Consider the following 13,603-nt stretch of genomic DNA (forward strand, 5'->3'; position numbering starts at 1 on the left):
GAGAGAGAGTGGCGGGGGAAGGGGAAGGGGAGGGCCAGTTTTGCCCTTGATCATGACCTCTGAGAAAACAAAAGACAAACATTATGAACTCTTATCGCTACACTATCAGCTGCTAATCCTGACCAACTCACCGTCACAGAATTAACGAGATGATTAAAGCAGGTTTTAAGAGTCATATTAGATAAGATCACATAATGCAGAGGATACGGGACACGAAAACTACGAAAACTGTGTTGCAATAGGGAGAGGGGGAGGGGAGGGGAGGGGAGGGGAGGGGAGGGGAGGAAGAAGGAGGGAGATTAAGGCTCACGTGAGAGAGTTCACAGTTCATACCGGGAAGGAAATTACGCGGTTCGAGAGTGATAATTGAGAGAAATCGACGGGAACGACATTTTGATTGATAAACGGACCGTGGGAGAGTCACTTGCATTGTGAGATGGTCATAGATTTCTGATGAAAAAAAAAAAAGAAAAAAAAAAAAGTTACTATTACGAGACAGGGCAGTTTTGACCATTGTTTTTATTTTATTACTGTTGTTATTTTACGTTTCAACCAAAGCAATCCTAACAGTTTTTGTGTCATATATATATATACATACATATATACTGTATATACATATATAGATATACATATATATACTTATATGCATACGTATATATATATATATATATATATATATATATATATATATATATATACTCACACAAATATATTGCAAAAGCTAAAGTATTTTATTACTAAAAAAATAATCTGATATAACAAATGAACTTGACACATCTCGATAAAGCATTTCTAACGAAAAATTCCCCAACTCATACATGCTTCATATTTCTACATATTATATTCATAAAATTATACATAAAAGACAGAAAATTAAACCGATTATGCCTTTTAAAAGAAAATAAACTTCCCCGACAATACTTAAAATACCATTTCATTTATACACAATATCATCTCTCGGAATCTTAAAGAAAGAAGGTAATTACCATCCTCATCTCGGCACTCGGAGAGAGCATGTACTGTCAAGTTCACCAAGAGTGTGACACTTGACCAGTGAGTATTTTTTAAGGTTTGGGGAACTAAAAAATCAAATGCGAGAGCTAGAATTAAAATTACAGTTGAAAATATAATACTACTAAGAAGCAATAAAATCTGTAAGGCAAATTAAGCAAGAAAACTTATTGGCAACATGAACTTAAACATTATTTCATAAACTATACACAAATGGCGTAATAAAAAAAAAAAACAACGAGGTAAAATTACTGTACAGGCAAAAGGAGTAATGACTGAAATCATGGTCAACTGTTTCTGTAGCGAGGTGGGAATTGTCAAAATGTATTCCTACAAACGTTAAGAGATTTCACATTACCTAAACCCACGAAATAAGACCTAAAACAATGCAAATTATAAGGAATGGCAAGAAATATTAAAAACTAAATATAATAAAATTCTTGGATTTAATAGAAAAAAGAATTCAGTGTAGTTTAAGTAATCATAACAACAGCAGACATTATTCTCACCATGATATATATAACATTAAAATTCTGCTACTAATAGCAGCGTCTCGACTCTCATTTCTGATAATAAAACTACCTCGTATTTCTCTCTCTCTCTCTCTCTCTCTCTCTCTCTCTCTCTCTCTCTCTCTCTCTCTCTCTCTCTCACAATGACCACCTCGGCAACGCCGGGATTCAGTCCCTTGAATCCCGAGAGATCAGCATTCATGTCTTATTATTTGATTACAAATAAAATTATCTGCAAAAGCTCTTATGATAATAAGATGAGAGACACCGGTAAAGTTCTGTCACACTGAAAGTTCAGCACTAATTGTACAAAGCCCTGAGTAGATACAAAACATTGCTTTTATGTGGAGAAATGTACTGATGGTAGAGACATACATACTGATTGTGAACGAAGATGTGTATAATATACACATACATTATATTATTATATTCGCTATTGTGTACGAGTATTACATACACACACACACATACACAAATACTGTACACATATATGTGTCCAAAACTATTATGAATTCTTTTCTGACCGAACTATCTCGTCTTCAGTTTAAAACTTTCTTGACTGAGAAAAAAGAAACAAATAAAGAAACAAATGCACAGAAGTATAGAGGAAATTACTTCACTATACAGGTTAAGCTCTTTAGCCCTCAAGTAATAACATACCCTGCAGCACCTTGCATAATATCTCGTTGTCCCAAGACTTGGCAGTGTTAGCATAGGAGATTAGGACAGACTGGACCTTATCAGCCAACAGGGGAGATTACTTTAAAGGGGAGATTACTTTAAAGGTAAGATTACTTTAAAGGGTATATTACTTTAAAGGGGGAAATTACTTTAAAGAGAGATTACTTTAAAGGGTATATTACTTTAAAGGTAAAATTACTTTAAAGGTATATTACTTTAAAGGGGAGATTACTTTAAAGGGGAGATTACTTTAAAGTGGTGGGAATGGGAGACCATGAGGGTACATGAAGACTGACTGACTAAACAGTACCTCTCCTCATTTGTGTGACTTCTTCACGCTTGTTTGAATTGAGTTGAATATAGAATTTAGGCCAAAGGCCAAGCACTGGGACATATGAGGTCATTCAGCGCTGAAACGGAAATTGACAGTAAAAGGTTTGAAAGGTGTAACAAGAGAAAAACCTCGCAGTTGCACTATCAATCAACTGTTAAGGGAGGGTGGAGAGTAACATGGAAGAAAGAATATGAAAGGAGGTACAGTAAAAGGAACGGAAGGGGTTGTGGCTAGGGGCCGAAGGCACGCTGCAAAGGACCTTAAGTAATGCCTACAGTGCACCGCATGAGGTACACTGGCGGCACTAACCCCCCTCCGCATTTAAAAACTTGAGTCCATACTAATTCTGAGGCAGGAAGAGGGACCTTTCATATTGTTGAATTTTCTGGCTTGTAAAGACTGCCGTGTCTTTGGGACGTAATATTTTTATATACTTTCGCTCGTTCAATTAAACTGTCGCTGTACTCTGATTCCAGATGTTGCTTTCTAATTTTTCTACATATAATTCTGTCGCTTGTAGTGATAACAGTACACTAAATAAAAGCCAAATTCCAAAAATTACTCTTTTTACCTAACTGCATTTTCTCGCTAAATCTTACAGAACTCGGATGAATAACGCCATTAGGAGACTCGCAATCTTCTACCTTGCAACGATATATTAGCAATTAATAAAAAGGCTTAAATTACGTAAGACTTACCACCGAGCATAATTTGTATCCTTTGATTAGAGTCTACAGAATAAAGAAACCAAAGATATAAGGTAATGACTATATCTTGACCACCTGATCTCCGTTCGAATCGCGATATACATTCAAAGGAAATTTGAAAGTGGCTTATCATTAATCTCTGTGGTTCTGTTGACATAAGCCGTGAATTTTGTATATGGTAATCAGTTGACTGTAGTTTATTGTAACCAGGAAGGCGGCGGCCATGGGACTGGCATCCTCAATTGAGAAGATTGGCTCAAGATAATGGAAGGGTAACACCTAAAGGAACCCTTCAAGAAATATATATATATATATATATATATATATATATATATATATATATATATATATATATATATATATATATATATATATATATATATATGTGACTTTTATCACATCACCGTGATTCATATACAAGCATTAAGCTACAAACGTCCTTTAATATCCAATTCGCTCTACCTCGGAAATAATCTATCTTCATATACGCTACCGACGGGGAATTTTTTAGTTGACAATAAGTTCGTCGTCCCGGGGGCTCGAACCAACAAAAGACAAGAACTCAGGACTACAGTGACGCCTTTACACACACACACACACACACACACACAATAAATGAGGATAAAACAAGGCTAATTTGCAGTAAACCAAAACTAAACAGAATCGCCCCAAAAATGGCTCCCTTTCTCGGGGTCCCCTCCTGGTGGTGCGCTACTGCAGAGGAGAACAAAAGGCAGCTGCGAGGTCCCTCGCCTTCAGGGACTGCGACACTCCCTTAGGCGCAGCTGGGGTCGAATGCTAAAGTTGAGGACCTCTTCAGACATTAACTCTTAAGAGTGATGCATTTCCAGGTCTACTGAACCACGTAGTTGATGATGCACAAATTGTGTATGTCACGTATAATACAGACACACGTATTTGTTAGTTTACACGAATTTGAATAAAAATAAACAAATTTAAACATACACACACAGAAGCATGTGTATATTGTACATAACCCTCTCTCTCTCCCTCATAAATTTATATATATATATATATATATATATATATATATATATATATATATATATATATACATATATATATTATATTATATTATATTATATTACATATTTACATATTTACATATATATATATATATATATATATATATATATATATATATATATATATATATATATATACATATACATACATAAAGTATAAAGCTTAGGACAAGGAAATCCCTTCAGCATAAAATAAAAAGGAATTACGAAACCATCAACCCACTGTTTATGTCTCCAGAAAACGCCTCATAGACAAAAAAAATATAATATATATATACCCTGTGATCATTTCTTGGAACAAGGAAATGTATGACCTTGGATTATACGTAAGAAAAAAAAACAATAAAATAAAGCAGAAGCCTTCAGCAAAGATTTCTGACTCGGGTCAAAACCTCGGGTTTCCATTACTATGATTTACAATCAAAAATGATTCTTACTGATTTTTCATGCCTTTAAAATATTTCCAGGAATCTGATTTTGTCGGAAGCATACATTGTTATTTTGGCGTTCATATCCTGAACCTCGCTCAATTCCACGTTTCTAATTTACGAACTGTTGCGTCATTCTTTTTCCTCACTGTCAGCTTCATCTCCAATTCTTCTTCAGCCTAAATCTGGATCAGACAGAACTCTGGAGTTAGTTATACCGTAGACTCTGAGTGATTTATGACAGTTTGGCTGATGACGTGGTAATGGAACCGTTTGGTTGCTCAGCACCGCTCAAAGCCACTTTCATGAAATATAAATATAAAAAAAAAAATCTGAGCATCTCCCTCACGAAATAAAAGACAGTAAAGCATTAAACCACAGGTCAACGAAGCGAACGCAAAAAAAAAAAAAAAAAACAACCAATCAACTAAAATTGAAAGATAAACGACGCATTATCAATTCTGGAGCTGCAGGGCCTCGTCGCAAACTTCTGAGTGTCTGTGCAATTTCTAATCCCTTCTATCCAACAATGGCCAATTCAAGTGGCTAGCTGTTTAACCATATAAGAGTAATGAGCAAGATACACAAAAAGTGGCACAAATTTAACTTATAAGTATAACCAAAAATTACCGGCATCAAGTAGCTCAGATAAAAACGGATGTAAAAGAGTTTCTTTTGGTAATTTTATTTTTTTACTTTAGGTAAATATCCGTGCAAATATGCTGATTAAGAAATATGAGAGAGAGAGAGAGAGAGAGAGAGAGAGAGAGAGAGAGAGAGAGAGAGAGAGAGAGAGAATTAAAGTATCCGAGCAAATATGCTATGGTTATGAAATGAGAGAGAGAGAGAGAGAGAGAATTAAAGTATCCGAGCAAATATGCTATGGTTATGAAATGAGAGAGAGAGAGAGAGAGAGAGAGAGAGAATTAAAGTATCCGAGCAAATATGCTATGGTTATGAAATGAGAGAGAGAGAGAGAGAGAGAGAGAGAGAGAGAGAGAGAGAGAGAGAGAGAGAGAATTAAAGTATCCGAGCAAATATGCTATGGTTATGAATTGAGAGAGAGAGAGAGAGAGAGAGAGAGAGAGAGAGAGAATTAAAATATCCGAGCAAATATGCTATGGTTATGAATTGAGAGAGAGAGAGAGAGAGAGAGAATTAAAGTATCCGAGCAAATATGCTATGGTTATGAAATGAGAGAGAGAGAGAGAGAGAGAATATCTGAAATAATAGCAGAAGGCTCCCTTTCACTGGTTGCAAATGACGTGCAAACATACCATCGACACTCCTTTTACCGCGATCCCGTTTCATATATGGTACAATGGGCACGGGGCCCATTATGATGACGCAATCGCTTGCAGGGAAGGTACGGCGCACTTCTACTATCACTCGCTTCGTTCACAAAAAAAACAACTGCGTTTCTTAAGGGTTCTTAATTAATGTTCCCCTTTTAATGACGTGGTACAAGTAGATAAGATGTGATATTTTTCGATCCTTTTTCAACATAATGGTTTCAACATTTTTAAAAGAATTTCAATTTAAAAGAATTTTAAAAAGGGAGCAATGATACACTAAAAACACTCTCGATAATAATAATAATAATAATAATAATAATAATAATAATAATAATAATAATAACTGGGTCATATGGCCTGAACACTACCACAGTTATTAATGTAAATCAAATTTTACTCATTAAATGCAGCCCTTATTATTTTTAGACACGTATTAAAATAATCTCGAAAACTGTTTGAACAGAACACTGGTAAAGCCTGTTACAAACGCTCTCTATCTCTCTCTCTCTCTCGCCAAAACCACAACGCCTTCAATCCTTCTAATACTCACGAGTCCTTCTAGAGTGGTATCCTGTGGGAGTCCTGCCATCTGTTTGGCATCATCGACTAGCTGGCGGATCCTTGACTGGCACTCTGTCATGCCAATCAACTGAAATGTAACAAAAAAGAAATATGATAAGTGTTACGTCAATAAACAACAACAATCACTTAGGAGTTAAGTTTTTGAATTGCTGGGGTATTACTGGTAAAATCTTCACTTACTGTATACCTTTGTTTACTCTACAGGAAAGTAAAAAGCTAAGGTTTCGGCATTTTTTCTTTCTCACTCTCTTAAGTTAAAACAATAAAAACTACTGCACATTTGTAAATTCTGTCTATGAGTAAGTGGAAAACAACCCATTTGACGGTCATTCTTAGACTGACGTGTTTTTTTTTTTTCGGATAAAATAGGGGCTACAGGAAAATAACTCCAAAATCCGTTAAATGGTTTTTCCTTTCACTCTTTTATATTACAACATAATGAAGCTACTGCACATTTTTAAATTCCGTCTATGAGTAAGTGGAAAACAACCCATTTAATGGTCATTCGGAGACTGGCGTGTTTTTTTTTTTTTTTCGGATAAAGGTGGGGATGTTAAGAGGAATCCCAAAATCTACTCTTTGAAAATACCTGAATTATGAAATCGTTAGATTTCGTGGGATCCAGAGATATTCCCCAAAGAGAATTTTTTTCCCGTAATTTTCAATGATGACAATAGGCTGTCTGACAGCCATGTTAAAAAGTAAAAAAAAAGTTAATAAAAAAAAAGAGAGAAGTTAGGAATTCCCAACGGCAAAAAAATATGATCGTTTCTTTGTAAAAACCTCTGGTAATCACGGCATATTTTTACTGTCATATATATATATATATATATATATATATATATATATATATATATATATATATATATATATATGTGTGTGTGTGTGTGTGTGTGTGTGTGTGTATAAATAAATATATGAGACTGTTTGTATGTGTAGACGGAGAGATGAACCATTCAATCCCAATCCTAGCATAAGCCAGTCTCGTAAATCTCGAAACGATCCATTCATTTCCTGAATGACATCCAGAGACATGTGCATCGGCCACAGTCGAGCCATTTTCAACACCACCGCTTCCTCGAAGAACGTCGCCCGTTTCCAAGGATGCCCGGGTATCCAGTGGGCATGGGGGAGGTAAGGGAGGGGAGGGGATGGGGGAGGAGGGGTAGCGTTTTAATGGCAGCACCCGGAAACTGGATATGGGAGAGATGTCTCATTTTCCCCTTTTAAGTCAACTGCCTGAGCTTTAAATGTCAGCAAAACTACGAGGCATTCGGTGACAAAATGTTATATTTTTTCTCTTTATTCAGTGGTTCACTTTATGAGAAAAATATTTACGTCTTTACAGCGATTTTCACTTTCCTCACAAGCACGTTTTATATATATATATATATATATATATATATATATATATATATATATATATATATATATATATATATATATATATATATATATATGTATATAATATAATATATATATGTGTGAGGAAAATGAAAATCACTATAAAAAATGTAAACATTTTTCTCCTTCAGCGAAGCAATAGAAAAAAGAGAAAATCAAACGTTTTTGTTATATATATATATATATATATATATATATATATATATATATATATATATATATATATATATATATATATATATATATATACATATATATATATATATATATATATATATATATATATATATTAGTATATATATGCACACACATATAGGCCTACATATTTATATCTAACAGACATACAAACACTAGTAATTTCTCGGTCTCTCCGACAGGAAAAATAACAAATAAAACATCTGCGCCGGATGGCCCCACCGTGTCTTTCCAAGAATTGACAAAGTGCCGCCACCTACCCGCAAGACTGCTAAGCACCCGACCTTTCACACGGCAAAAATAATGATCAAAATAAGATGCAAACTTGTTGATCGGCTCTCTTACAGTTAAGCAGTTCTACGCAAAACTCTGCTCTTTCGAGACAAGGAAAAAATAAGGTGTTTATAGACGATACTGATGTGGAACTTAACGAATAAAAACCAAATTCTCTCGCACCAGCCACAACCCACTTGTGACCTATACGAGAAATATCTGAGGTGTACTACGTTTTATTCCAGATAAATTAGAGACTTAGTTATGATGATAATTATCAAAATTATTACACATAGGAACACATTCTCGTGGAAAGCAAAAGTGCCAGGTACAAGACTAGTGAAATTCGACACGTCAAAATGCCTATATATAAGGAAATATATTACACTGACGTTCCAAAATAAACTATTATTACTTTTAAAAGCAGCAGTGAATTAACAATTCATCAAGGAGGTATCCCCCATTCATATAAATCGCGTTCTTACCAAAATTTCAGGCACAAATATTGTAAAAAGTTCCTCAACCAGAGTGTAAACTTATACCCTTGACTAGCCCAGTGCCGAAGGAGCAACGAAAAAGGGGGGGGGGTGATTCTGAGACGAGCTGAAACTCGCGGGTAACAGTGAAAGGCAATGCCTATCTGCCAACCATCAAAAGGCTTGGAAACACAGATAAATGTAACGAATTCCGGAATTCAACTGGAAGTAACACAGAAAATGCCATCTTTGGAATTCTTCCAGCCACCGTTGTCCGTTTTCTATAACCTCTTCTTTTCAGGTTAATAATAAGTGACACTTGTCCTAGAGCCTCGATGGCCAAGTCGGTTAGAGCAGCAGCCTTGGACTTCTAGAGGTCTGTGGCACGGGTTAAAATCCGCAGCTGACCGGTTAGAGAGGCGGGCACTTTGCTATCCGTGTAGACACCCAGGGATTATGCATGTAATCAACGGATAAGTTTGCTTAAAAGACAATGGGTGTTACAAACTAATACACACACAAACAAAGCCACTCCAACATCTAAAAACATAACAGACACCTCACACGTCTCGACTGTCGGCCTAACCCTGCAACGTCTCCTCGCTGCTGGGAGAAAAGGGCGCTGGTGACTGGTACAATACATGTACATACACTACCGGGGTCTAAGCGATGACAGGCAGGGCAGCCGATCGAGACTACAAAGTCTACCCCAAAGCCCTTCAAAAGAAGGCATCGTGCTTACCCCATACAAATGGGAAAAAAGCATGTTAAAAAAAGAAGACGAATAAGTGACACTTGTCCAGTTTTCCCTGCTTCCATCTCGGTCTAGGGTAGATTATGGTACTGGAATGACCCTCTATATTTATGTATGTATATGTACAGTATATATGTATAATATATATATATATATATATATATATATATATATATATATATATAACATGTGTAAGTATACTTATGTGTAAATATACACACATATTGTATATGTGTACGTACTGTGTATGTCTATAGCTCCGCGCCGCTCGCAAGCAACGGCCTCTCCATCTTACGGCAGCGTCCTCGAGGCGCCACAGTAGAAACTGGCCAGGCAAGTCTCTATGCCAAATATGGACGAGTACAAACACTCGACTGTACCAAGATGGCAAAACAAAATAAAGGATTAAGCTCGATTCCGCACGATTAACCTGGAAAGATTAACACTGTCCTGCAAAATCAGACAACCGAGACGATTCAACGCGGCCGCCTTCAGCGATCCAAGTGTAAGAAAAGATTTCTAGACTTATACCACCTCCGATTACCTTTCCTGCCCTGGGTCTTATTTCGTCAGCATCGTCACATCTACGACGCCATAGCAGTTTCTTGACTTCAGTCCACTGTCTGCCAGAGGTAACGAACGAACGGGTCAAGCGAGATAGATAAGGGGAAGAAGAAGAGGAAGAAGAAGAAGAGAAAAAAGTTGTTCTTTTGTAACTACGCCCACTCTCTCTTCGTTGACCTTGGGTGGATTTCTGCTGCATCACAACCCACCCATAAGCAAGTAAGTTCATTTCTCCTTTTATTGTCATTAATCATATGGCACGCGCTGCATTGCGGAATAGGACCTAAAGTTTGGCTGTAAGGTAAGTGAACATGGCACAGATAAAACCGCAAATAGAATTGGACGGGAATTAAATAAGGAAGGATAAACTATAAACGAAAGAATAAGTAAATAAATAAACTGAATATAAATCACAAAAGTATGTCTCTTTGAGGCAAAATTCCAGCCTCACCACCTAACCTGACATTACCACGAGGAAAGCTGCTTCAATGAATATAAGACACAGACAAATACGAGAATCTGACCATCAGCATCACGTGGTGCGAGGGAGAGGTCGAACAAAGTTTGATATAAAAGGTTAATGAATTCTTTTCTTGGATAAGATCAAAGCTCATTCTAAAACTGGATCATGTGGGAGAGGGGGAGGGAAATCTGTGAGCTTAAGCAAATAGTCATTTACATAGGTATCAATACATAAATTACATACATACACATATATGTATATATATACATATATATATCGGTATAAAACCAGCTGACACGTGTTTTTACTGGATAAATGTAACAACTCGCTAATCACAAAGTAATTAATAAAAAAGAAACTTTAAAAAAATTTCGAACAGTAGAACTGTAAGGTACAATTAGTTCTCCCTAATACAGTGTCTCAAGTATATACACACACCAACACACACACACACGAATTGGTCTTTCCTTTCCTGCCCCTTTTGTTTTATTTATTCATTCTCTCTCTCTCTCTCTCTCTCTCTCTCTCTCTCTCTCTCTCTCTCTCTAGCCACACACTTTCACTTTTTTGTTTACCTCTCAGCCATTCTAGCTATCGAAATTGCTTTTATCCTTTCTTACTCTGACGTCATCAGTCATTCGCATAACAAATGTCTATGCATAACTCATCCAAGTACTGCCCTCTCTTTATCATTTTCCAAAAAAAAACCTATACAATTTACATTTAAATTACAGCTGCCCAATAATCTTTACTAAAATTCACTCTACCCCACCACGCAAGCTGATGCAATCCAAACAAATGGCCAAGACATCCAGAGATACCCAGAGATACCCAGAGAATATTTTAGCAATCGAGTTCACACTGGGCATAAATCAGTTAGAATGCGAAGTGGAAGTTTAGAAAAGCGCGCAACAAACCGGTCTGTCTGGACCAAAACACATTTCGAGGAGCTTGAGTTTGAGTTTGCCTGTGTCCTGTTGGCCAAATCACAGTGGGAGGTTGCGCCTCAATCGTTGGAGGAGGGGGGGGGGGGGGGGTGTGGCCTGGGCAGGCAATATCAAGGGACATTTGCAGGCAGCGGAGGGTACTTGGAGAATGATATGTGGTGGGGGGGGGGGAGAATGGGGAGGTGTAAGGGGGAGGGGGTGTAAGGGGGGGAAGGTGGAGGGGAGGGGGAATGAGCGTCAGGCAGGTCACCTTGAGGAGGGACTGGAGTCACTGGTTCCAAATGATCCCGTTACCATAAGATTGTGCTGCCTCGGAACTTGCTTCAGATTTTAAAAGTGGCAATTTGGAAATATATGTTATTAAGACTACAAAAATATTTTATGCTGTCATTTATTTTTAAATACATTAAACAATATAAATGTCCTTTAAAACTAACTCAAACTTGACGATATCAATTTTGGGATATTTAAAAAAATTTATATATATATATATATATATATATATATATATATATATATATATATATATAATTATATGAAATTATACAAATACTTTCACTACTGTAAATGCATGTCATATATAAGATTAAAAAATTGACGAACAATACTTCAGATAGGAAATAAATGTGTGGAAATTATGAATCCATTCAAGAGATAATATAAGATATACAAACATGACACGCAAGTCTTTAATCTGAAGGAGCTACATCTCTAAAGAGTAAACATTTTTAAAATATAATACTTATGTACATATCAACTACATTATTCTGCGAATTTTTTTTAATGATGTCTTGTTAGACGTGATGTGGGTGAGGTTGAATCTTGAACTGAATGTTAACTGTACAGTTAATTTTTCTTTAGGATAGAAATAGTGCAGAATCACTGTTACTTGTGGAATATCTGGACAATACTCAAAGGCAGGCTAAACGTTAGAGTCTTTGTTACTTTGACGTTGCTGCTTGCCAGAGGGCCTGACCCCCAAAAGCTTCAGGTAAGCTGAGCGGTTACTGCATATGCGTATAATGGTAGTACAAAAATAATTTGGAAAAGCCTTCAACTGAATTATGATGTCAGTATTAATGAAATGACAGAAGCTAAGCAACAATGTAAAGTTAAGTATACCTTAGTTGAACCAGACCACTGAGCTGATTAACAGCTCTCCTAGGGCTGGCCCGAAGGATCAGACTGATTTTACGTGGCTAAGAACCAATTGGTTACCTAGCAACGGGACCTGCAGCTTATTGTGGAATCCGAACCACATTATACCGAGAAATGAATTTCTATCAGCAGAAATAAATTCCTCTCATTCTTCATTGGCCGCCCGGAGATTCGAACTCGGGCTTAGCAGAGTGCTAGCCGAGAACGGCACCGACCAGTCCAACGAGGAACTTAAGCAAAACTGTGCATAGACTGATTTCATATACCCTGAAATATGATCTATAATCAAAAGGGCCCAAAGAGGTAAAAAAAAAAATGTATATAAGACGACATCATATTTCTCACAACAGGGCGAGAAATAATATACTGACAGCATACAAGTCCAACGACCACTAGACTCTGATGCCTACACAACCAACTCCATTGAAAGATCGGCGTTTTGCAAGTCCACTTAACCTACATAACACTGGACACAGGCAGTTGCAATCAAACTCCATCCCTGAACTCTCCTTTGGGCCGATGTTTCAATCTCTATCCTCGCGACCGACCACCCAGCGCTTGCCCAATGCAAACAAACGGTCGAGAGCCCTGCCCAAATTGCCTCTGTCGTTAGCAATTCCAGTCACTTTGCACGGGCGACGAAGGTCCCCTGAAGGTCGAAGGTTAAAAAAAAAAAAACTTGACGCCGCTCAAGGGCGCAGGTTTTTGTTGTATAGACATCGGTTTTGCCTCCTGTGCTTGGGAGTTTTGTGATAATGGCCACTTGGGGGGGA

The 13,603-nt window shown here is 36.9% G+C and overlaps 1 protein-coding gene across 2 annotated transcripts in view; it reads right to left on the bottom strand.

Annotated features, from left to right (window-relative positions):
* Positions 1 to 13,603, bottom strand: part of Nagk (N-acetylglucosamine kinase) — an 87,078-nt gene that overhangs the window by 23,174 nt on the left and 50,301 nt on the right. For both annotated transcript variants that reach the window (XM_067093525.1, XM_067093524.1), the window contains exon 3: positions 6,565 to 6,663. In XM_067093525.1, the coding sequence (XP_066949626.1) occupies positions 6,565 to 6,663 (99 nt within the window). The remainder of the gene's footprint in view (positions 1 to 6,564; positions 6,664 to 13,603) is intronic.

This window comes from Macrobrachium rosenbergii, chromosome 50 (genome assembly GCF_040412425.1).
Source record: "Macrobrachium rosenbergii isolate ZJJX-2024 chromosome 50, ASM4041242v1, whole genome shotgun sequence".
In the NCBI taxonomy this organism is placed as follows: domain Eukaryota; kingdom Metazoa; phylum Arthropoda; class Malacostraca; order Decapoda; family Palaemonidae; genus Macrobrachium; species Macrobrachium rosenbergii.